This window comes from Tympanuchus pallidicinctus, unplaced genomic scaffold (assembly GCF_026119805.1).
Source record: "Tympanuchus pallidicinctus isolate F22 unplaced genomic scaffold, pur_lepc_1.0 scaffold6, whole genome shotgun sequence".
Taxonomy (NCBI): Eukaryota; Metazoa; Chordata; class Aves; order Galliformes; family Phasianidae; genus Tympanuchus; species Tympanuchus pallidicinctus.
In genome coordinates, this window is record NW_026294780.1 from 20,546,028 (window position 1) to 20,573,029 (window position 27,002).

A 27,002-nucleotide genomic window follows, 5' to 3' on the forward strand; every position below is an offset into this window, starting at 1 on the left:
ATAAAATTAACAATTTCAATGGTTTAAAATGGTTGTGGATTCCTTTTCGGATAAATTGTCAATTTAAAAGCTTCTGCTACATCAAACTAAAAAGTAGCTAAGGAAGTTAAAAATGCAACAAGTATCACAGAAAAGTATTAAAGTGAAAGCAAGCAGAATTTTGTTACCGTACCTATATATAAAGAAGTGCATTTCCAGTCTGTTACTGTTTTATATTGACCTCTGTAATATTAATTTGTTAAGGATTAGGTATGCGGAGAGGGAGAGAAGTAATTACAAACTCTGCTAGTGGGTGTTCTTACATGGCCGCTGGTGGGACACAAAATTATTATTAAGCCGAATGCTTTAAAAGGCAACTCTGCTGCCAACATCAAGGGCCGCAGCATCAACCGCCCCCCCCATAAAATACTGCAGTCGAATAAAAACCAGTTGCAAATGCAAGTTCTGTGCCCGTGTCCTGAAACGGGAGCACGCTGCCTGGCGATGTTATGACGTGCAGGGAGGTACGTGGCTGCGCCAGGCGGAGGCTGCCGGCAGCTCCCGAGCTGCTCCTGCCCTGCGTGCCCTCAGCTGGCCCCAAGCCTTCCCCATCCACTTTGGGGGAGCCCCACGAGTGCCTCCTCCTCGTGCTGCCTCTCCTTGCTGAAAACCTGCGCTGGATGTGAGAGGTGGTGGGGAGGGACCTATATTACAAAGCACTTTAAATGTAAGGCTTGGTTGAAACCACCCTTCAGATATTTGATATTTTTAAAGTTAATTGCACTTTTAATCTTAGCATTAAACTCCCTGTTGTACGCATGAAACAAAAAAACAACTGCAACGTGAAATCTGGCTGAAACTGTGTCAGTAGAAAATTATACCGCTTTAGCAGCAATGAAATGAGGATTGTTCTTTTTTCTAATTAAATGCTATATCAAAGTCAAGCTCGACAGCTACTAAATAGTCGTTTATCGCAGCAGCGTGTGTGCTCCAGATCCTCAGAGAAGCAAGTTTCCTGTTAGAAACGCGGGTAGGAAATGCAGATGGGTTTCCTCAGTTGGCAAGGAGTATGTAGAGCTGTTCCTCCACCAAAATATTTTGGATTTATGAAGGCCTTTGCCGTATAAACACGACAGTTAGGCATCCAAATGTCTTAGCGGACTGAAAAACGTTTACCATTTTTTAGCCTCTCTTCCTTGAGGAAAATCATGCCGGGACAACAGAGCTCTCTGCTTATCCTGGTGGCTGAGAGGGCAAAATACCAACGCTTGGACCGCACCCAAACCTACTTACCTTAAAATTGAGCAACCCCACCGCGGTTTCTACAAATGGGATAAAATGCATTGGTTCTGCAAGTGTTCGGCCTTTCGAGTGATGTGCGAATTTGTCTGCAAACTAAAACCAGACAACGTGAGGCTTCGGCGAAAAAAGCACGCGCGGGCACGTGCAGCACTTTACATCTTTCACCTGGCTGCAACGCCGGCGCACAAAAAGCCCCAAAACTCAGAAGACGTAATTAAAAATTGCAGAGAGCGTTGGGGAAGGTCTGTGCCGAGGCGTGGGCTTTGCACCTCGTGTCCTAGGGCGTGCTGGTGGGGCACAGCCTGCCCCAGTCATGGGGCACACACAGTGCTGCCCTGCCTGCCTCGGGTCGGGCACCGCACCGCCGCTGAGGCATCTGCATGGCTCGTTACGGCACCGCTGCCCTTTGTTCGCCGGGCTTTTCTTCATAATTTTTAGCTTACCTAGGAAGGCCTCAAAAAGGAAGTTTAATTCTTTGAAGACCAAAGCTTTCCAATTTTTTCCATGAGACCAGTTCACAGCTAGCTCTGAGCTGCCAGTGGGGTAGCCCAAATTCCAAAATCTATCATCTGGAAACATACAAAAGCTCTAGCACAGATTTTTCCCTTTTCAAAAGGGGGAAAAAAAAGGGGGGAAAAGAAACCCTCGGTCCTATATTGTAAATCTATTATGTCGGTCTAGATCTGGCTGTTTGCGCGGAGATAAACATACTGCAGGTATGGCAAAAATATCGTAATAAATAAAGACAAAAATAACATATGCATATATTTTAAATTTAAGGAATATTCGACTATTAATGGATATCAAAGGAAAGGGAATTTTAATCATCTCTCCATTCAGTCTCAGTTGGGTAAATCATATCTAAGAGATTTGCATAAATATAAACCATCAAAGACTTTTCATCTTCAAAGGGGGTTTCAAGACCCTATAAGCTTTGTACTGTAATCATCGCAGGTCACAACCCTGCAGGAATAAGGCTGCTATGGCAACATAAAAAACTAATGCTTAAGGCTTAGCATAATATTCTGACTAATAGAAAGGAAACTCATTTTAAAAGCTGGCAGCCTATTTACCAGAAGCTGGATTAGAGGTGTTATTTCCCCTTTTAGCTTCCCCCCACTGCCCCTCCCCAAAAGAAGGAAAATCTAATCACCGAGATCTTTAAAAAGCTTTCGAGCAATTTGCAGTAACTTTACAATTAGGCCAAAATAAATCACAGCTTTCTCTGACAAAGAATTCTGCCCTTCCCGTCCCTGCTTTGCATCACCAGCGGGGCCCTCTCCGCAACTTTTCCTTGGAGAAGGGACTTCCACCAAAAATGTGCCAGCAAGAAAACGCGAGTGCAATTCACACGTGCAAGCGTACGACTGGGCAGGTACTGTGGCAGCACAACATGCAAACTCTGTGCAGGCAAGCACAGAAAATGAGGTAATCAAACCGCATCAGCGTATGCTCTTAAGGCTCCCAGCCATAGAAAAAAAAAAAAAGGAAAAAGTGCTACTGAGTTTAAATTTCAGGTGCAAGTTAAAGATGCGGAACTCTTAAAATATTTTAAAAGTCACTCTCCGGGATTTTTGACAGCTTGTGGTTTGTTGGCAGGTAAATGAAAAATGAAGAAGGTTTAATTAAATGGCGTCTCCCTTCCTCTCCCTTTAAAAAATTTGCAATAAGCACGGCTACAAAAGGTAACTAGTGGAGAAGTTTCAATTAATTTTTTTCAAAAGGAGACGATTAAATGTTTCCGGCCTGGTAAAGTGTTCATTTCAGGGAGAAGGGGGGAAAGGAGAAGGCGGAGGGAAGAAAACAAAGCTCGGGGAGGGGATGAAGTAGCAGGCCCCCGCAATTCTTTCAGTTCCCGTGCACACCCAATAGTGTGTTGGAAAGAATGCACACTGTTCGGGATTTGTGGGAGAATTGTCCCGCCACAAAGGAGGGAGAGTTACGCTTGTTATAGTCCAATAAGCCATGCCAGTCAAACAAGTACCCACACTAGGGACAAAAGGAGAGCAAGAGATTCTCACACAAAAGAAAACAAGTAAGCCCATCTTTTAGTTGTGCATCAGCCTCCAGGTTTTATGCTCCGCATAAATAAAAATGAGGGGGGAAAAATAAACAGCTTCTCTTAGGCTGGGAGCCTGGAAAAGAAGCGGGCAGGAGCGAAGCCGCAGGATCTCTGAAACGCGCCGGTGTCATTCAGCAGAGCACGCTCTTTGTGCTCCTGGGCTCGGCCGTGTGCGAGCCGGTGGCCACGGCAGCAGGCCCGAGGAGAGGTGGAAGGGATGGGTGGGGAGTGGGGGGACCTGGGCCTCACCCCTGCCCAGAGCCTGCCTCGTGGCCACGAAGACCCGCCATTTTGGCAGCACGAATGTTCACGTGTGATGAGCAATGCCCGGAGCTCACAGGGCTGCTCGAGGCACACAGCCTCTGTTGCGGCAAACAAATGTTGTGGCCCATTGGCTGCTGTTTGGGGCTGGGCGTGGGATGGATGCGCTTGCTCAGGGTGCCCTTGTGTGTCTTCGGCAGCTTGTGATGGAGGCTCAGTGTCAGGACGACAGTTGGCACGAGGGCATCTCCCAGCTTCCCAGTGCAGCCAGCCTGCTGGCTCCGCCACAACGCCAGCCCGACGCATGGAACGGCTGCTCCTGCACTGGCACCGTGCAGCAGTCACGGCTTACCCAAACAAATGTCCCCCTTCTTGACAATTAAAACAATTATAGCGTAATTAGGCCTATTTCAAAGTTTTCTTAAGTAATCTGACATACCAGCCATTTACATTTCAGGTTTTTATTGGCTGAAAAGTCAGTCATGAAACACAAACACACCTGTCAGCAATTAAAAAGGAAGAAATAGAGAACTGCTCAGGAAATAATATCTGTGCTAATTAAAAACAGTAGTTAAAAGCTTCCTGTTTGTTCCTCCATTTGCCCCCAGGAGTGACCTTCCCCCCCCCGGCGTACTTTTCACATGTTGCTAGCATGCTTTCCTCTGCTCCCTCTTACAGCGCATGCAACTATGGCACATGGCCACAGACAAGCATTTCAGTGGCAGAATATTTAAATGAGAGTCAGATACCAATGCAGCTACTTTTCAAAATATGCTCTAACTCTTCACTGACTATAGGAGAAATAAATCTAGTATTCTTTACAAAGGCTATGCACTCCACATATGCTTTTCATGTAGCACATTGTACACACATTTAAACAGAAGCACTTCCCAATTACCTTACTCAAGCAGCAACAGGACATGGCACTCATGACACATCAGAGTCCCTTACCTCTGCACCTGGCTTAACTTGACCCAGCAGCTTCAGTCAAAAACCACCACATTGTTGGTACATGGTTAGCTACTCACCCATTTAACTTCTTCCACACTTTCAACCTTTGGCAGCATCAGACTTGAAGGAAGAGTCTTGGACTGCAAAAGCACCTCTAGATCTTCCTCTGCAAGGCCACTGGACACGGAGTTTATCCTCACACACTTCTCAGCACGGCCAATGTCAAACTCTTCAAGCGTTTTCACAACTGTCAGCCTTGCTTCTCTCTACAATATATATATACACATACACATACATTCGAAGCCACAGAGAAAGAGAAAAAGAAAGCTTATTTTCTACTGACATTTTTATAAGCTGAACAGAAAACTCACAGAAACGACATGGGGAAAAAGCTAGGCAGCCAGTGTATTTTTGTCCCCAACAAGTCTGTCACTCCTGGTTCTTTGTCAAAGCAGTCATCAGCAGCACCTTGCAGTTCTGCAATTTTCAGTTCTTTGTAACCAGCAAATAAAAGATCAGTTCATGCCTAAATATTTTTCAACAGCCACTTATGGAAAACATCCATCTCTATTATAATTACTAAATACATCTAACAAATGTGAATCTGTCTACTAACTATAATATATTATGCTAAGTCTATGCTCACAACAGCGGAGCATTAATACCTTTGCTTAAAACAATTCATTTTTGTAATCCATCTCCATATTGCCTGTGCTCAGATATCAGTATCAGTAAGTATAGATGTACATCTCTTTCTTTGGTTCTGCTATGTGAATCTTCTTTTTCTCCATGTATAAAAGGTGTATTAAGGCTCATAGCAGAGTTCCGAACTTGCCTTTGAAAACAATGCCACAACAATGATTCATAGGTTTTCATGAACCATGTAAAAAGATACTCTCCTGCTGGCACTAAATAAAATGTCCAAATACATTTGCTTCTTGTAGCCACTCGCTATTTTTTGTGAATGTAAATTTATAAACTTGCTGAATATTTGATATACATGAAGAATACTTGGGTGTTTTTCTGAAATGCAGTGCTTTTATTGGCCTCAAGAAGAGGAGTGGCAGTGGCAGAAGAGCACCGTTGGTCTCCCTCACTTTCTGCCCATTTCAGATTCGGCAACAAATTCCTCCTACTTGCCAACAGGCCCTAACAAATCCTCATTGTCAAAATGAAGGTTTATCAAAAGTAATTTCATTTTTGAAGAGCTTTTGTGGTCCTCATAAAACTTTAAAGCTGCTGACTTGCAAATGTAAAGAAACAACTATAACACTATGCAGTTGCTGGAGAGATACTTTGCAAGAAAACAGGCAAACTTGGAGGAGAAAAAAATCATCAAAGCTAACATTCAGGCTAATACCAATCAGTGAGATGGGACACAGTAGTAGAGTTAAACCAGACGGCTGCAACTCTGTGCCTTTGCAGGGGCCTTAATTGGAGACACAGGGCACACCAGTATGCATCTTTGTACAGGGTCACTCTCAGAGGTAGTCTCTGTAAAATCCAGCCCAAAAGCAGTCATGAGTGGGCTCAGGAAATCTGTGCAAAGATGCAGGGAGTTCCCTGCAGCCAAGGCCAGTTTGCCTGAATGTTATGAAGCAGGCTGCAGATGCTGCCCAGCACTCACCCACCTCCCTGTCCTTCTCAAGGCGGGGTGGCTGGTGCCTATGTTTGGCCAAAGGTTTCTGGACGTGATGCAGAGCGGTATCTGAAATGCATTCTCCAAAACAATTTATGCTTTTAATTAAAGCCAGATTATCACCGTCTCAGCACACACTGATCCAATTTGCAAAATAAAGCTCTCCCAAAATTATCCACTAAGGCAGCATCCAATTCCAACTGAAGGCACATCTCTCGAAAACTTGTAGTCTAATTCATTACAATTTTTTCAGATTATAATAATGAGCAGTAGAGCATCTCATTAGCTATTTTTCTCCTCAGGCTGCAAACTCCCTTCCCAAAAAAGACAGATCGTGTCTTTCTAGGTATATTTCCATACAAAACACTTATTAACAGGCTGTTGCTGTTATCAATTTACATAAACTAAATGTGCAGCCCTCTGGTACATATCCCAAAAATAACTAACAACTTCACTGAATTTATACCAACCAACAAACATGGGGAGGGGGTTGTTGTTTTTTCCCATATTTTAATAGAAAATATGTTGCTATGTTAACACACCCATGCCATCTGTTGGGCTGAGAATCAATGCAGTTTCTTATAGCCACTACATTTTAGATCTGTCTGCCTAGATACCCCAGGAACAGAAACATCTCCCTTCCATGATAAACCTCTAGTCACTGTAATTTCTGAATCAGGAACAGGCATTTTTATTCATGGGACAGGCAGATGGACCTGGTACTCCAAGTCAGAGACCTCTTGAGGGGACTGACCCTGCGCCTGCCCTTCCTACAATAGGGAAAATCCCACTGATGTTAGTGGCCCTGCTTGGGATTCCAGGAAAAAAACATCATGGTTGAATTATAAAATCTACCAAAATCTCTCGGCAGCATGAACTAAAAGCATGGAGGAAAAGGAGATCACCTTCTGCCTCATTATGCAGTGAAATGTAAATACAATTCTAATATGCAGACAAAAGCTGAGATTTTAAGCTAGTTGATCTACTTCAATGATGTTATAGTAGAGAAAAAAAGTACTTAATACAACGTTTTTGTAGCAATAGATGCAAGAATAAATGCATTTTCCAAAGTAAAGTCCTCGTCAAGACTGGTCAAGCTAGAGTGTATCAACAACAGTGGAAGAAATTATTTATCTATTCTTCACCTTACAGCATTGGACAACTCTCTGTCCTGAACAGGTAAAGAAAAAACTTGGCCGTGAAACAAAGGGGTCCACTCTGGGACTGTGGTACTCCATTAGGACCCGTAGGTTGAGTTCTTATCAAAGTGATCAAGGAAGGATGACAATCGAGAGAGTCTGTAGTAAACAGTGATATTAAATTACACTAATATTATTATATATTATATGCTGATATATCCTAAACTGGCTACTTGTGCTGGAAAACTTTTTGAGAAAAAATGTTGGTCAAGGTGACTGTAGCTCCTTTTGTGTCTCTTCTGTCTGACTCAGAGGGGGACGAGGGGAGATTTCCATTCCTGCATGCAGCTACGCCAACTGGGGAGGATAAAGCCTTTGGTGATGCTGCATCGCAGATGAATCAACTGCCAACAGGACACGCAGACACCGAAATTAAAGACGGGAATACGCAAGTAGCCGTCTCAATTGGCACCCATTAAAGCTAATCACTACCCATCCTCACGAGTTGCTAGCTCTGAATTATCAAATCTGCAAAGAAAACAACATCCGTCCACTTTTACACTCCAGTGGAAGAGGTGGTCCCTCGCGGCAGGGCTGCGCAGTCTCGCCATCTGGAGAATAAATCGAGTGTGAAGTACAGTATAGTTTGGGACCAAGCTCCGTGGCGGCAGCCCAGCAGCGAGTTCATTAGTTCTAAACTTGCAGGGATTAGTGCGGTGTCGGGGCAACTGTCGGGTGGGATCAGGCAGGCAGAGCACGAGACTCAGGGAGGGAGGTGGTGGCAGGGAAGGAGCCCCTGGGCTTGCTAATGGAACCAAGTACAAGCACACCTAAATGGGTGCCCTAAGTTACAGCATTAGCATCATCTCCTGGCATCTCAATCTGTACCTTTCCTTCTTCTTCTTCTTCTTCTTTTTTTTTTTTCTGTTTCTTTAAGTTGTATGCCAATGCATAGAGATTTCCATTGTGAGACAGAAGGGATGGTACAGGAGTGGAAGCCCAGCCACCCACTCACCACGGACACACTGTTAATAAAGAAATAACGAAACGCAGGCACTGGAATTAACAGAATACTGGGGACAGAAACAGCAGAGAAAAATTACATTTTCTTCTTTCTTTTCAAACTGATGCAACACCCCTCAGCCCAGTTTTCCAGCACTGATTCCCAGAACTGTATGATCTAGGGAGAAGTGGGAAGGAGCATATACACACATAAACGCATCTTATTACTCTTGAGTTGTACCTATTTTGCTCCATGTTTCTTGTACATTCTTACCCTTTGGTTTCTCAAGACCTTGAGGTCTCAACACAAAGATAGTGGGTATACCTAAAGGCCTGTGTATGTAGAGCTCTTGTCCTGTTAACTTCCTTCTGTAATTATTCTTCATATAGAAACATAAATACACAACGCACGAAAATGGCAGTCCAGAATATATCCTCCTTGCAGCCATAATGAGTTTGTGTGTCTCAAATGGCGGACGAAAAATTAATTACTATAATCGCAATTCAAGTTATTTTTTGTGACAGGTCTGACACGATAAAAACATACAATTATGTGTTAATGTTACTTCCCTGGAGTGGTTTGTTTACAGAGCTTGACATCGCGGAATCTTTTGTCACTTATATTAGTGCAAAAAATGCAACACTCAAACATGGTTCTGCAGAAGTGCATATTTGGATTTTTGGACAAAATTACATTTTTGTAAAGAGAAAGCCTGAATTTTTTTACATACTTAGTCTCCATCAATAAAGTGTTGCCATACAGAATGGTACTTCATTTAGTTTCAAATTCTCAAATGAGTTTGGCAAGAGAAGGGAAAAATTGTGTTCATTTTTAAGAAAACAAAGAAAACTGTAACTGCAAAACAGAACATTGCCGAGCATGGGAGGTCCTTGCTTCATACCTGTTTTCTACTTCATATGCTTCCGTTGTTTGTGAGAAGCAATCCTTGAGATGGCAATTATTTTTTTCTAGCTAGCCTTGTGAGACTGTAAAACTGCTGCAAAAAATATGTTTATTGCAAAGCTTTCAGGAAGCCTCTATTTAATCAGGTCTTATAATTACCTTCTAGATCAGATTATAATTCGAGAAATTTTTAATATTAAGTTTTTTAAAACACATTTTCTTTTGTTTTCACAGAGAACTTGTCAAAGCCAACATGTAATCTTAAAGGAAAGAAGGGGCAGGAGTGGGGAGGGAGAATAAGGCCTCCATGTGTATGGCTGTATCTCTTCTCTGCACTTTAGGCAAAGGTGCATTTAAGCACTCTGCAAGAGTCTGATTTTTCCGCTACGCTCTTGTAAAATCTTTGAAATCTTTCTTTAAGAATGATTTGGTTTACCCAAGTCCCTTATTTTTTATACAATCCTTTTCACTCTTCCGAACAAGAGATTCATCGTAACATAATGACTCATCTAACTCGGTGCATCTCTAGCATCTGCTGCTTTTCTCTCTGCTCTGCTAATTGTCTTTACATGTAGTACATGGTCTATCAACACTGAAATGAAGCAAACCACTTCAGCGGTCAGCATTATGAACTAAGCTGCAATTTATTTATGCTCTGCTGAGGAATCTTATCTCCTTTATCCACTTTCCTGGAAGTTGCCCTAAAGATGTAGGAAGGCATCACTGCACCCATCTCCAATATTTTTGCTGTATTTTCTGGAGGATAAGATCACTTTAAGATGCTTATGAGTATCTGGGAGCTGTTTGCTGCCACGTAGCTTTAGCAAGCCTTTCCCCTCCTCCATCAGCACAGACAATGTGGATCCCAAAGATCCATCATTTAATGGCCAACACCAACAGAGCTGGACAACTTCCATATATGATGATGGCATGTTGGCTTGGCTTGAGAAGCCAGGAATGTGGGGAACCGGAGGAGCAGACCCTAAGGTCCCCTCAGCCAGCAGTCCAGGACAGGGCTGGTGATTCCCCATGCGGCTGCAGGGGTGCTCAGCTATGAGAGCAGCACGTTTCTGCTGATCCAGGGAACCCAGAGACATGTATCTTAGTGCAAGAGCAAGATATTTTACGAGTTGTGTTTAAGATATTTTTCAAACTTGCACATATCTCACAGAAATCTAATTAGAGGCTGCTAGAATGAATGCATAGAAATATTCAGTGTGATATGAGGACTTAGCATAAATTTGTTCATAGTAAAAATAATACAGCCTGCTGTGTGTGTATACATAAATACAGAGACAGACTTATACCTTAAGACTAAATGTACAGAAAAGGTTTTTTAATGACAGTCTCATACACAACAGCTCCAATAAAAGAAAATTTTGTGCATGTACGTGGGCAGCTATTCTTCTGTCTGCCAACTTTTATAAACACTTACAAAAGAGATGTAAACAACCTTTCAATTAAGACAAATCAAGCTAACACTAATTTAAGCTGGCTGCAAGATGTAGTCTCTTTACTTTTTTTCCCTGGCTTTCTGAGGATGCTTTTTGTTTTGTGACAGATTAGCATCACAAACGAAAATTCTTTAGAAGCATTAGTGTTAATTAGTCTTCCTGGACAGTCTGAATGAGCCACTGCATGATGAAATGAGACCACAAAATAACCAATCTGATGTAATCAATACAAAGAAGGCTCTATGTTCCTTTCATCTGGCACATGAACTTAATTGTATGCTATGGCTATTTTGTATTTTAAAATATTCTAGCTGAAGATTTATTTCCATGGCATGATGTAATAAATGATTGTGACAAATGTTTGCATTTAGATGCCCGTTTTTTATCTTTACGAATGTATCTTTTTCTAATGCTGATAACGACATATATAACTGTCCACCAGAACTATCTTTACTTTAGCAAATTATCTGTTCCTGTTCAGATGCTGAGTTGAGGTGTGATGAACAGCAAATGCACATCATCAGAAGTGCTGTTTAATTACTGTTACAGTTATTTAATAAATTATTTAGAAAGAAGGGAAGAAGGAAAGAAAGGAAGAAAGACAAGAAGAAAGAAAGAAAGGAGGAAAAAAATAAGCCAAATAAAGTGAACATTAAAATAGTGTAAAGTTAAGGGGGAAAATATCTTATCAGAAAGAAAGTGACTGAGAGCCTGCATCTAGGAAAAGGCAAGGAAAGGTCTTTAGATTAAAAACCACTTGCAGTACTCCTCACATTTTAAGACAGTTATTGAACAGAAAGCAAGGAAGGCCAAGGCTTTCACTGAAAGAGTCACTACCTACCCCATGGTTAACAGAGGCCCCTGGGAACACAGAACATTAAGAAAAATCAGATAAACTGCACCAATGGCTTTCTCCATTCTTCTTCTTTTCTTGAAGAGAATTTTCACTATCTGCACCCAGCCTCAGTAAAAGGTATTTTAGAGACAAAATTTGGAACAATGGAGCATGACTTTTTTGAACCATGCAAAAGCTGATTAACAGCCCTTAGCTCACTTTTCATTAAGTGCTTTACATGCATTTGTAGGCTACCAAAATCAGACTTTAGGAAAAATTTCTTTACCATGAGGGTTGGTCAAACACTGGTACTGGCTTCCAGAGATGGTTGATGCCACGTGTCTGTCAGTATTCAAGAGAATTTTAGATAATGCTCTCAGTAACATGCTTTAATTTTTGGTTAGCCCTGAAGAGGTCAGGCATTTGGACATTCTTTGAAGCTCCCTTCCAAATGAACTCTTCAAATTTTGTAATTGATAAGAATCCTAGAGTTCACAAAGACCAAATATTTACAAGTGATGCCTACAGCAAATCATGCTTCTATTAAAAAAAAAAAAAAAAAGCTGGGATCATTTTCAACTCATATTTTAAAGTTAAATGGTGTCACTTAGCAGCTGCAAGAGTTTCCACACAATGGATTTAGCATGGGATTTATGGCACCAACTGATCACTCAGGTACCCCTGCGTTGAGCAACACACCCGCAGAAGTTGCTCCCCCAAGGTGAGTTCTTGCGCCATCTTTCAGAAGAGTTCTGAAACCTTTTCATCACATGTGCAGCTTTTTAAAGCAGAGATCATTGCACGCAGGCCCACACTCCCTTGGAGATCATGAAATTTGTCGTAATTTCTGTGTATGGACCCTCTGAGAACATCAGCGCCATCAGAAAACTGAGCTTCCAAATCCACCCAAAGATCTTGGGCTCTAAGCACCTGAGAGGCCTACCTCCTCATCTACATCCAGGCTCTCCTTTGGAGGAGTTTCACCAAACCAAAGCAATAGTGTGGTCTCACCAATGGGTCTTCTGTGATCATGCTCCAGAAGTATGGGTAGGACTGCTCAGTGTTGTCCAGTGCTCCAGCAAGGCCTGCATGCCTTCAACCACTCACATATATCACCCTGACATGAGAAACATATTCTCAGCTAAACATTCAACAAATGCCATATTGATTTGGCACAGTGCTCATACTACTCTGGCTGCTGAAACTGTAGAAAAACCACACGGAACAATTACACCATAGGTCCCTAAGAGCCTCCTCTTCTTCACAGGGAGATGCCCAGCAACATGCCATGCACCTGTCATTGCTGTTTGTCTGCTTTGGAGGGCTGCCCCCATACAACATGGGTCCTCAGCCCCACTAGGTGAAGGCACCAGGGATTGCTCCTTGGACCAGATACATTTTAACACTGTAAAGTAGCTTATAATTGCAGTAATTACTTCCATGAGAGAATAATGTTAGGAGACCACGAACACAATTTCAGATATCTTTAAGTTTAGGAGCTTGAAAGAAGATGGCAGAAGCACTGAAGAGAGAGCGCCTCACGGGGTTGTTCAATGCAGGAAACTCTGACCTCGCAAGCTTCATGCCAAATCAACATAACTCTTGCTTTCCTGCAGAGCAGGCTTTTTTTTGTACGTGTATTTCTCCTCCAGTGTTTACCTTAATGTTAAGAGTGTGTCACTGTGCTGGACTTAGCCAGAAATCCTTCTTTCTCCACTAGAAGAGCTTCCTTCTTACAGAGTACCCACCAGGACAGGTGTCAGCAGTGAGTCAATGATCTCCAAATCCACCCCAAATACAGATTAGCACCTCCTGTAGGCTGCGTTTTCTCAGTAGCTTACAGCTTGCTGTTCCCTCTTGGCAGAATCCCTATGCAACTGTCCCCCTTTCCTTCTCACCTACACCTCTGAAGAGGGGAAGTAGCACCAGAATGCTGCATCCCAGTCTGCAGCGATTATCTGAGACAGAAACTGAGCCCTCATGCATAAAATAAGATCAATTCAGTGACTCATGTACTCATGGCAAGGAGAAAGGATCTCCTAGAAATGACTTCAGTTGTTTTCTGTGGTCTAAGCCAAATCTGAGGATGTGAATTTGTTCCTGCCTAGACCTATGATCAGTGTTAAAGAAATTGTGATTTTTCTCTGGTTTGAAAGAGGCACCTGAGGAGGTGGTTATTTTCTAGGTCAAATCTCCCCTGTGCCAGCCCCACGGTCACAGTATTTGTACATCACTAATAGATGAACTGTACGTTACCAGTGCAATACAATACACATCTTTATAGACACGTAGAGAAGAAATCTTAATTATTTATTGGTGTTCTTCAACACCTTTTTAAATTCCTCATTTAGATATTCCTGATTGCAGCAGAACAAATTACTGGAACCTGTGGCATTTCCTTCCCTAAGGTTTTGTTCAGCTGTACTTTTTTTCTGATGAAATCAATTATTTGTAATGCTAGGCTAAGGAGGTGCTTCACAGTGGGGTTTCCAGAAAATTTGAAGTAAGGTTGGTGCATATTTCCCAATCAAAGTATAAGATAAATCAATTCAGGTTCATTTCTTCAAGATCTAAGCAGTTCCTATCTTCCGCTTATTGCCATTCCATCCTTCTTTTTTTCCCTTATGCAGAGCTTCCAAAGCAGCTGTTTCTCAAGCCAAGATACAAACTGGATCACAGAGAAATCACATTAGAAAAACTCAGGTTTATTTCACTTCTGGGTGGAGAAATTGTTTTTTATTTTTATTTTAAAATCTAGACCATTTCAGCATGGCCAAACAAAAAATTGCACCATTTTAAGCAAGGGGATTGTAAAGGTTGGCAATAAGCAGCCAGGAGGGTAAATAAGAAAGAACTTTCTGGTTTTTTTGTTCTTTTTTTCCAATAGCTGCTCCTAGAGAACTGGAGCCAGCCAACTATGCACCCGTGACTTCATTTCTTTCCTGCTAATGAAGAGGTAGCGGTGAGATTCAAGCAAGTGTCTGAATCCCATCGCAACCATATCAGGAATCACCATTCTTATATCCACACTTGTTTACCCATAATGGCACCTCAGCTTAGCTGATGGAGGCCTCTGGAAGCAGGGAACCTTGCTAAATCTTTTATTACTTGACTCCTGCAACTCCTGCCTCAAGTTAGTTAGCTCTCTTCAGTGCCTCTTTCCAGGTTTGAGCATGGGGACTCCTCCAGCCATGTCTCTGTTACCTACTGTTAGATATATCCAAGTCCAAGTGCAACAAAGCTTTCATCTACCTCAAGCAGTCCATCAGGCTTTGAGCTCAAATTCTTTGTCTGGGTTATCATATACTTTCTCTCAATGAAAAATCAATACAAGACTGAAAGGATGGGTGCAGACCACATCTCAGTACAAATATAAAAAGTTGGGGCCAACCCAGACCCTGCCTTTGTACTGATTTAACAATTAATTTGGTTAACGCCAATAACATTAAGCTGATACAAAACTTTGGCATGCATCTGTTTGCCAAAATGCTGATAGCACTTTCTTCCTGTACAGGTGACCTAAATGGACAATCAGGATTTTACAGCAGTATAACTACATTCATTGGCACTCTTTTTTTTTCCCCCCCAATATTAATTTTAAACCAGCTGTGATAAAATGGAATTCAGTACTGACAAATTTGACACCCATGAGATTATCGCTTTTACTCACATTGTCTTGGCTTTATAGTTGTGTAACTGACTGCACTAAACATGTATTCAGCGATTTTTTTTGCCCCTTTGATTTGTTATGAATCTCCCCCTTGGTTTGAATGAAGGAGTACCAAGACAGATTCATGAAAAGGTCTCCTATTTACCTAACAAATATTTTTTTATGGAAGCTGTTCTCTGCTTGGTAAACCCACTTACTGTTTATGACTGCCCCAGTAATAACGTACCTCATACAATGAGCAGCAGGTAACTTTTCCCCCAGAGGTCTTCTCCAGCCAGAATTCCCACTCCCATTGCCCATAGCAGGTGCAGACTGACCCTGATGGGACACAGATTGTACTCCCATCTTTTTCCTTCCTTGTCTGCCTGCCACCAAGTATCACATTCCCTTGGCAGCGACACCAGCTATCTCCAGAAGCACCCTGTTCCATTTGTTAATTCCAACTGGGCTCTGCAACACTGTCCCCACCAGCATGTTTTTGGCCCTTGTGCTGTCCATTGGTAGTTAGGATGTCTTTGCTTTTGTTTGTGATGGGGCTGTGGCCACTGTAGACCAAAGTGGTCCCTGAACCGTGTTTTCTCTACATCAAGAATGCTCCACTCATTTTCTGTCTCTCCCCACTATTGCATGTAGCAGGTAATTGCCCAACTGACTTCCTAGGAAGTTTATCTTGAGGCCTCTGGACTATTCTAAAGCTGAGGATACCAGGCACAACACTGGTGTTGTAAAATGCATACCCTACCAGAGTGTCCTTCTTTTCTGATTCCTCATTTGATATGTCATCTCCTCAGACCTCTGGCATTCTCTTAAAAAGAAAAATAAATCTTATTCATAAGATTTTAAATTCCCCTCTGCTATTTGTTGTAAGTCTTTAGACATATCAAAGCTTTCCACTTTTTTTTTTTTTATTTCCTTGAAAAATGCTTAAGTCCATTAGAAAAAAAAAATACTAGTGTTCAACACTTATATATATTTATTAATATATATGTTTTAAATTCCTACATCCCTTCACACTCTCAGCATCACCTTTTCCAATATAATTCTCATTTCCAACTGAGTGATTTGATCTTTGCTTTAAGATAATTTTTCATCTGTTGCTTATTTGGCTTAATTTCTTCTTGACCAGGTTTCACAGCTTCAGATTCTGTTGGCAGTTTCTTGGCCAGTTTTCATTTCCTGTTGACCAGATAAAATCTCTGCCAGTATGGAAGCTAACTCCTCCATCGCTGCCCTAGCAAGAAGCAAGCACGCTGAATCATATCAATATAAATCTACCCTTCATATAAATCTAATCCTCTTTGTAGCTATCACCCTCCCTAACACAAGCTTTGTCACTTTTTATGAGTGATTATGAATATTAATTAATTATTCTGGCCCACTTGCGTGCATGTTTGTAAATAGATGGCTATTACGGTAATTAAAATAGCAAGACAATAGTAGCAAAATGGCTTCAGTCTTCTCTGATCACTAAAAGTGACATAAATACCCATCTTAAAAGAACACCGCTTCTGCCCGTGTTCCTTGGGACAGGTCACTGTTTGGTTACATGCACATGGACCCGCTTTCTGGCAGTTATAGCTGAACACTTACACGCAGAGTCAGCACAGAGCCCCAGGCAGGCTGAGCCCCATTGCACTGCATACCATTCAGCTAACACAAATGCAGACCTAGCAACAGGGGCTTCCACTCAGCCAGTTCTGCGTGCCCAAAAGTGTAGCGCGGTGTTTTCATCCTGAATGACGGAGAGGCGAGGGGACAGCTGAATATTGCATCCTCTTTTTTTGCCACTGACTACCAGCGGTTTGCAGCATTGGAGACAAGCCCCTTGAGTGTAATTATTTGCACATAAGCTTCCTCCTGTAGACAAGGCTATGATGAGTTCAAGACACTGTGTGCTGATATCCTAATCTGTGTTTTAGATGGAGCTTTCTGTTGGGAGATGCCTGTTCTGCTGCCTGTATAACTGCTCCCGTTCCATCTCTCTGCACCTCCCTGTGCCACGGCACGCTCTCTGCGATGAACACAGACGAAACACAGAAAGTGTGCCCTGTAGTCCTCCCTCCCAAGGCCCACCTCCTGCTGTCAAGCTGTGGTGGTAGTTTTTCCACCTCTACTAGTCAAGCTAGTTATTGAAACGTTTTTGTTTGTTTTTTGCTGCTTCCCTCCCTCACCTTCAGTCGATGTTTGTAAAGCATTTAACACTACACCAGGCGGGTTAATTTACTGCACTGGTAAAACAGGCTATTTGGAGTGTCTTGCAACACTGACATGTTTTCTGCTTGAAAATCAGATGTCTCCATCCCAAAGGAAAGAATTCCTGCCAAAGCTTTGTTTATATCGATGCCAGGTGCAATCTGGCCCAACAGTGGTAATGACATATGAACACTAAACAGTTTGTAAAAAGCGTGCTTCAAACTGAAATCTGAATCCTGTATATAAAGAGCCAGGTAAGAGTCTTCCTATGAATTTGCCTGGTATAGGAAAGTATTTCTTTGTAGAAACGTTAATTTGGCTTCTGGGCTCCCTTTAGTGTTATTAGTGGCTTCTGATTTCAATTTTTTCATTACAGGTTGTTTTCCTTCTGCTTCTGGTAGAGTTTTCAAAGCCACAGGTTTACTGTGTAGAAATATTTCAACAAAAATGACTGTAATTACTGTGTTTAATAGTTTATTTTGTACTAGGCTCTTGTGTGTGTGATTAACAAAAGAAACCCTTCCTCTTTTTCCCTCTGTAGAGAGCAACCCCGATTTGGTGAAAATTAGAATTGCAGTGCGAACTGCAGCACCTCTTGAAACAGATTTGCCAGAACTGCATTGCATCCTCTCCTTTTTAGACGAGTTCAAAATGGGCTTTCATCCCTGAAGGAGATTTTTTGGTTGCTGCTGGCTACACAGAGGGAAAAAAATTGTCAAACTTGTATGAGTCGTGACCCTGAGAATAAGCGACTCCCTGCCCATCATTTGAGAGCAGCAGAAGGCTGGGTAGGCTGTACCTTGCATATGCTCTCCTGAGCTCTGTGATGCTCAACATCTCCATCACACTTTTAAAACTTATGGACCGACAGAACAGTGGAAAAAAGCAGTGTGGAAGGCAGCATTTCACACCGAGAGGTTTTAAAAATGTGCCCAGACCTTGTTTCAAATATGTGTAAAATTGACACTCCCGCCAAATCAGCAGCCATTTACACAAAGGTCTGGCACTTAAAATCAATGACATTTATGTAGCGATCACATTCTCCATCCCTCTGGAGGAGCAGCACTACAGCAAACGGCCGTGCTGCAGGTCTGTGTGTGTGCCACAGCAGTGCTCGTGGCAGCCCACATCTAAGACAGGCACGGAGCAAATCATTTGCCCAGAGAGCATCAAGAAGCGTCACAGACCATTTGAAAAATGCACAAAGAAGGGAGAACAACAGCAATAAGGGACTGTTTGACAAAAAGCTATTCATGTGCGCAATCCATTACCTCACCGCATACCTAAGCCGGAGCCACCGGGTTTTGCTTTTGTTTTAAGAAGAGATCTGAGGGAAATTTTCAGGATGCCTTTCCTATGTATTTCAAGCAAAAACCCGAGACAAATATGCCTTTAAACGAGAGATAAACCACTTAATACTGCAACTCCAACTTTAGAAATCATGATTCTTGAATCGGTGCCTCAGCAGAAAAGGAAAGACTCAGATTTGCAGATGGCAAGTCGCTCGCTGCAAGCTGAAAGGGTCTATACTATAATGGTAAAAAAATATGACTATATACACAGTCTTCCTCTGTCCATCTGCCACTGTTATAGTCTAGTGTGGGGGTGCTTTTACTTAAATCGGGACTGTTTGCAGGCTGAGTTCTCATTTCTGCAGTCAGTAGGTTTGTTATGAAAAGAGTAAATAGATTTTAAAAAACAACTGCTGTCTTGGTGCTGCGTGATGAAATCATTGCAATAGGCTCCCACTGAAGAAATCTCCATACATATGCTGCTGGTCTGCATGGAATCTCATCCTGCAATTGTGCATCTATGAATGGAGTACTTGGGAACCTTCATGATGCTTGCAAGTATGAAAATGAAAGATGCAGGAGAGTGGTAGCAAACAGAAAGACCGATAATAAAATCAGAGAAATAAATTAATGATAGGGAATGAGTAATGAGAATGGATATTTATTAATATTTAAAGGCCATGCAAAGAGTCATCTTGTTTTACTCACTTATTATTCACCTTCATCCAGGCAAAATGAATACTAGCTTGCCACGGTTTCCCCCACGCTCACTTTGCAAGAAAAAATATCATTGGGCAGAGGTGTGTGTTTATCAAGGCACAGAGGCACTGAAAAGTCATCATGAACTGTGACTACCAACTTCAGATCATTCACTTTTCCCCTACTTGAAACTTGCCAAGAAGACATACAGACAGAGAGCTGGTTTTGCAGAGGGACTGTATGCATCTGGAAGGAGCTCTCCTGCCTCCTGCCATCACTTTCCCCCTGCACGCCCCAGGTCCTGCTTAGTGACACTGCTCCTGGGAGCATTGCTCCTTACCAGCAGATCTCTGGGTTGGTCCTGCACGCTGTCCCCATGCCTTTGGGCTCTGAGTGCCATTGACACACCATGGAGGTGTCCCTGCTGCTCTGCGGGTCGCCTGTGCCATGCTCCCTTCCCAGAGGCGAGCTAGAGGCAACAGGGAACAGAAGCAGCTGGCAAAAGAGGCAGTTCTACCAGGCTGTCGGCAAAGGAATTAAACAGATCACAACAAATAAGGGAAATTGCCTCCTTAATATTTCACATTTTCAAAACAGCCTGTGGTGTTGCAGAATGCACACAGTGGTTTTAGGGCCTGTGGGCTACTAGCTCAGAGGCTCTGAAAAATTCATAATCTGGAGGCAGACTTTTAAAGGGTTCACTTTAGAGCTTATTCTGTGAAAATTAGAAGATATCAAATAGAATTATTAGCTATCATGGATTCCTCTCTCTTTTGCTTTGTAGAAAACAAGACATATGCAAACTGGAAATTCAAGCTTATCTGGGCAATGAACAATTTTGATCTGTTTTCTGTGCACCGAAGAAGCAAAAAATAGGCAACACTATGAAGGCTTAATTCTGCTTTTCATCGCTGTAACTGCATTGGTGAAGGGGGAAGAGAGCCTGGCTCATCGCTTGCCAGCACCCTGCAAAGATGTACTTCTGGCTGTACATCACCCACCTTGTCCAAACATGAACAAGGCCTAGAGGTGGCCTTGGTGTATATATGGATGGATGGCCCATCACATATACATATATCTATATCCATCTTTCGTCCTTTAGAATTTAATAATGACTTTGATTTTGTCATAGGTCAACACTGTTCCTCCATCAAAATGTTATTGATATAATACAATGTTCATGTTGTTCTGGAGTCACTGAAAATGGTGCTCAAAAAGACTGGAGAGCATTATTTGCTGTATACCTGCACAAAAACATCACTGTATTTCTTTAATTGAAGAAAATGAATAGGTACGTGCTACTACGTTGAATAGATATGTGATACTATGCTGTGCAGTTCTAAAGATAGAATCTTAGCCTAAAACTCGAGGAAAAAAATAAATGGATTTTAAGCTATGCAAGAGCTAAATGACCTAGCACCTTTGTCACTTTTTCCCATGTCAGGTGGGTACAGGCTACAGAGATTCTGACAGGTAGACCTTTCACTTCTACCACTATCATCCCAAGGCAGGGGAGGGTGAAGAACAAGGGTCATATTTATAATCTGGAACACTGTAAAATCTCTTTTTGACTTTTCAGCTAAACTGAGATATTTATCTTACTGAGAACTAATTAGACCTAATTTCCATGGCATATCAATTATTTTCTTCATTAGAGTAGCTAATGCCATGCTCAGATATTGCGGTAATCAAGTTTGCGATTTCTGGAAAAACTGGTTAGAAGGCTTAGTATTAAGTGTATTTCCAACTGTGAAATTTATCCTTCTGAGCAATGCCTCCCAGTTTACTCACTTTGTTCCAGGATTCTCCACAGCATATGGCCACTGGAACCCATTAAATAACAAGAAGTAAGACAAAGTCAGCGATGAGTCAAAAATAGCTGCACTAGTGAACTGCCGTTCTAATTTCTGTCTTTTACAAGAAAAATAATGAAGAATAAGACATGCAATTAGAAGAAATTAAGGTCAATTTTCAAGCCGGGTTCCTTACATGGTGGTTTCCAAATCCACATTGGGCACCTTGAATAAAAGCGGTCTGATTGAACACCTGCAGCTCTTGGCAATGCTCTCAGGCATACAAGGCAGCCAGGCAATTCTTGTACACAAAGTGCCCGCTTTTCATTTTTATTTTCTCGATTACCTAAACTCCTAAAACTCCAGGCCCTAATCACCAGGTTGGCATGCTCCTTTCTCCTCCTAAGGAAGACACCCAGTGCTTGGCCATGTGTGTGCCATATAGGTGTTGGACGAGTCCCATGTGCTTAGCATGGCACTGTTTTAGTAAAGGAGTCTGGTACAACTTGCATTTTTGGGCAAAATCCTCCGCTCTGCTTTTTTTTTCTGCACTGCAGACTGCCCTAGACACAGATGTGGGATTCCTCTCATCCAGCTTGAGTCATCTAAAGCCAGCAGTGTGCTCTGTGATTTTTTTCGAGGCCAATTTTACAGCCAACAGAGCTGGGCTGGTGTCTCTGAACGGAGATTCATCTTATCCCAGGACAGCTGCCTCAGACATGGAGATGGTTTGTTCATTAGAGCCGCCCAGCTCCCTCACAGGCAATTGGTTCAGACCAGGTGCCTTCCTCCTGGAGACCTACAACTGGCAAGGTGAACCTCACCCCTATGTTTCTGGGACCACTGGCTGCTATCCTGGATGACACACATGGCGTTTTATAGTAAGAAAAGGCTAATGTGTTGCTAGACGAGCTGAATCTATCGCTGCTGTGAATAGATGGCAATTTCCACTCACAGAAATATCTTACCCAAACACTAGTCAGTGATGTGTATCTCCACTCCTTTAAAACACACCTAGTGCTCTGAACGGATGCTCTTCAAATGAGGCAGAGCTTCTGAATAAACTAAATTCTTTATATAGTGCATTTTGTCATCGTTATGATTTGGTTACTCTTGTATCCAACTCTCCTCATTTGCAAGTAAGAAGATGCTCCTTCTGATCATCAAAAAAGCATATTAAAAAAAATATCCAGGAATTATATTGTTCTGCTCTTCTGATCTGTGTTCTGCACAATAAAATGTTATCTGGTTTCCACAGACTACATGTACTGTAATTATTTCGGCCCCCATAAAGTCCCCTTATATCAAAGCATTTCTCTTAATTTAATGGACATATTCAGGTATAACACAGCTCGGAATTTGGCTATATAACTCCTAATTGATTAAAATTATATGGATGGTAGTGGTGCCAGAAGACAATTTAGTTTGCTCTCGTTCATACTGAGCTGAAATTGTTTGGTTTTCTTAAAAGAAATAAAACTGATAATTGTCACTACAGTAAGTAAATATGTCTGAATACATGCAGAAAGCAGATCTATTGGGTAAGAAGGTTACAGAATCTCATTTTGTGGTCCATCTGCTCCTTCTTTGCTTCCCAAGCCAACAGACACTAATCTGGGATGAAGAAACTGACAGGACATGGGGGAGGAGTAGACGGTCACAATTATGAATAATTTCAGGCTTTTTGATACATATTCTTATGTCATTATGATATTACAAAATGAAATTAATGAAATGGAATCAGGAGGACTATTCAAAATATTATGCATTATGATAGAATTTTAGTTGTTCAAGATTTTCTTACCATTTCACTGCAATTAATCTATTATACCTCTGCTTCCCAATCACTCAGAATTCATGTTGAAGGGGACAACGGTACATTGCTGTAAAACACTGTTAAGTACATTATAAGCAGAAATAAAAAGTAAAATGATCAGATCGAGCTAAGAGAAGTGCCCAGGGTACTCCCCTCCTTTTTTGTTGTTGTAATTTGCATCGCGGTCTTGAAGAAAATGTGAGCATCACCCCAATGAAAATTTTCTAGCGGTTCTAATGTGGAAAAAAATGAAAAGCCGTGTGAGAGTATGAGAAATGATACAAAAGATCTGAAGATAAAAACGAAATTCAAAGCCACGGATCATCAGTGAGAAAGACAAAGCAGTAGAGGCGGTGTGGCTCACCGGGGATGGCAAATGGGAAAGGGGCACGCTGTGTGACATGGCACTCATAAGGAAACAGCCAGTGGAGCTCCCTGTGCAGCTCTGCCACTGCAGCACTGCCAGTATCTAGTTATTTTTAATTCTAGCTCTTTCTCAACGGAAAGATCATAATAAATAGAAACGTGTTCACATGGAAGCAAAAAGGACTGAAGCGAAAAAAGGAGATGAAATGAGATAAATATGCATTGTTTAGCTTAACCATGATTAAGATGGAAGGCATCTACAAATAATTCAAGCGTGTAAACACTGCACTGAAAATGATAAGTTACTGAGGGTGTTTTTTAAAAAAAACACTCCGTGAGCAATTTGGATAAGTATCAGAAAGAAGGTACAAAAAGTAAAAGCTGCAGCCAATGGGAAAGTGTGTCTTGTTGTTAAAGCTCCTAATCCCAGACTAAAATCGCTTTGCCCACATGATGCAGGGAACTGACACAGGATAAGGTCCATCAGCCAGGATCAAGCTATTCACGCATTCCAGAAGGGTAACTTTAGCCTAGCCTGAGCTTCTGAACAGGCTTAAAAAAAACGACTCAGCTATCCTGTGGTTTTGTCATTCCCTTTCCACACCAAGTCCCTGCACATCCTCTGGACCTTACTAGCACATTCATGATGATTCATAAGGAAGTTTGCTGAACGTTGGTGCTTCTTCGTCCACCACAAAACACCCATTCTCACTCCGTGTCCCCTCAGACACCACAGCCCAGGTCACCCACACTGAACAGGAGCACAGCAGGGCTTGGGCCAGCAACTCCAGCTGAGGCATGACAGACTGCAAGTCAGCAGCAGTACTCTGGGGAACATCAGTGTTTTTCTGGGGCTTCAAATGTGCTTGGTCTGAGAAGGCAGCATCCATGAGGGGACAACCAAGAGATGCTCCAGACACTGTCACGCACATATCAAGTTGATGATAGAATCACAGAATCTTTAGAATTGGAAGAGACATCTGAAGGCCATTTAGTCCAACTTCCCTGCAGTGAACAAGGACATTCATAGATAGATCAGGTTTCCCAGGGCCTTATCCAACCTCACCTTGAAAGTCCACAGGGATGGGGCATCAACAACATCACCAGGCAACTTGTTCCAGCACCTCACCAGTGAGGGCACTGTAAAAGATTTTTTCTTTATATCTAACCTAAATCTACCCTCTTTGAGCTTGAAGACTTTTTTCCCTTGTCCTATCACCACAGACCCTGCTAAAGAGTCTGTTCCCTTCTTTCCTGTATGTAGCTTCCCTTTAGAAAGGCCGCTATCAGGTCACCCCACAGCCTTCTCTTCTCCAGGCTGAACAGCCCCAGCTCTCTCAGCCTCTCCTCATAGAAGAGGTGCTCCATTCCATGGATCATTTTTGTGGCCCTCCTCTGGATGCACTCCAACAGGTCCAGGTCTCTCCTGTACTGAGGACTCCACATGTGGACGCAATGCTCCAGGTGAGGCCTCACCAGCATAGAGTGGCAGGATACCTCCTTTGCCCTGCTGTTCACATGGCTTTTGATGCAGCCCAGGATAGAGATGGCTTTCTGGACTGTGAGGGCACATTGCTGGCTTATGACCAGCTTGCCATTCACCAGTACCCCCAGGTCTTTCTCAGCAGGATTGCACTCAATCCTTGTTGGTTTCCCAAGATGTTCAGAAATTGGCCTCACTTCCACCCTCCTCAGTATGGGTACTTGCTATGTAATGGGCCTTCTTCCTCAATGCCTTGCTTTCCTTGAGATCAATGGTCATGAATTACGTGGTGTTGATTTTGTCAGATTCAAGAATTTCATACAGCAAAAACCATATGTAATTACAGATTATTCTCTGACATTCACTTAGTGTATCAGAATTGATAAAATCAAACCTGAACCTGAGATAACAGAATGGATTCCCAGCACAGCAAGCTCTTCTAGAGAAATCTGGACAGATTTCTTATAGTTTAATACACTACAGGCACAGTATGCAATAACAGAAAAAGGATAGGCATAGCATGAGTAAAGTTGCACATTTGTCAATCCAGAACATCATGGATCCAAGCAACAGTCACAAATTTGTGTGGTATTCTCAGCTGGTCAGAGTAATTACCAAAAAGTCTGTCTAAACTTCCCATCCTTACTCTCTCGTACTTTGTAAACTGGTCGATATCCATTCATAATTGAGAGAAACTGTTAAAAATCCACTTTTCCTATAATTTTGAAGAAATAAACACCTCTCTTACCTACAACTCAGAGATTGCTGGAGTGAGAGGCAACATTTTTATGTTTAACAGCCCTTTAACAGCCCTTGAACAGCCTTCATGAATATGCCCTACTGCTTGTTTGGACTGATGCACATCTGCTCAACAGAGGGAAAATAGCCTAACTATGCACTGTGTTTAAAAGAGCTGTTTCTATTTGCTTAGAATGTGCCACTTGATAATTTTTCTTATTTGAAGCATCTTGGCATCTGCAGCCAAAGCCAGACAACTCAAGGACACAGCCAGTCCTTCAGGCTCTAGAGAAAGCTTGGGAGCAAAAACAGGGCTGCAGTGGCGAGAGTAGACTGGACAAAGTGAATGTGTGAAATCAGACCTGGCAGAGAAAACCACCACAAGCATGGAGCACAGCCAGGCTTCAGTGGGTGCCCCAGTGGAAAACCCGAGTGCCTTTGTCCAGGACATAGCTACCAGAGGCCAGCTGATGAGTAATACAGGAACAACTTTCTCCTCCCCCAAACCCCATGTCCAGTCACTGCAGCCCACCTCTTGATGCAGCTGGAAAGCCCAGTGCAAGCAGAAAACACTTGCATCCTTCACCTGCAGGAAGCAAAGGCCAAGAGCATTGTACCACACGTGCTATCCTGCCTGACAGATGTGCCTGATCCAGAGCCGCTTCCATCAATTTGGCAGTGCATGAGATCCCACGCTGCTGGCCTAGGATTGGCTGTCCTGGGCACAGTTTGTTACCTAAAGTAGTGAGGGCTGGCATTCGGCATGCCAATGGAAAGGGTGAAATGTCTGTCATTTGCTGTTCTTGGATTGAATGCAAATTCCTCCTTGGGGAAGCAAAAAAAACTTCATGTCCTGGGCTAGATCAGAGATTTGGAAGACCAAGAAATGCTTTATTCTTTAAGTGAGCACTAAACAAAAATAAAAACCCTGGAAAAATGCAAATTATACTTCTCTGCACTTCCATCTCAGGACTCTCCTTTTAATACAGCCAACCGTTACAACTAAATATTAGGTGACACCTTCTAAAAAAGATGTGCTGCTGAATATCTTTGTTAGATTCAGACACCTACACCAACAAAAGATTTGTGACTTCTAAAATCCAAACAGGCTAAAGCATTAGAAGCAATTACTCCTCAAGGTAAATTAACAGATGCAGCAGCTTCTCAAGAAGGAAGCAATGCAAGCCAAAATAACATAGGAGGGTGGATAAGGAGCTAAGTAATCCATCCGGGCTGGGCAGACCATGAAAAACTGCTGCCAAAAGCATACATGTAAAAGAAAATATTCACTGTTGTGAAACACACACAGAATACAGTAATAAGCAGAAGTAACATGCAAATACAGATGTTCAGATTGATGAATTAAAAGTGATGACAATTTTGATCGGTTCATAATGAACGCGAGTTCAAAAAACAATGGATTT

General features: G+C 42.2%; 1 protein-coding gene across 1 annotated transcript in view; it reads right to left on the reverse strand.

Annotated features, from left to right (window-relative positions):
* CLYBL (citramalyl-CoA lyase) overlaps positions 1 to 27,002 on the reverse strand; it is a 76,749-nt gene that overhangs the window by 20,606 nt on the left and 29,141 nt on the right. Inside the window, exons 3-4 of the mRNA XM_052664784.1 lie at positions 4,633 to 4,821; positions 1,273 to 1,374 (exon numbers count right to left, since the gene is read on the reverse strand). Coding sequence (XP_052520744.1) covers positions 1,273 to 1,374; positions 4,633 to 4,821 — 291 coding nt within the window. The remainder of the gene's footprint in view (positions 1 to 1,272; positions 1,375 to 4,632; positions 4,822 to 27,002) is intronic.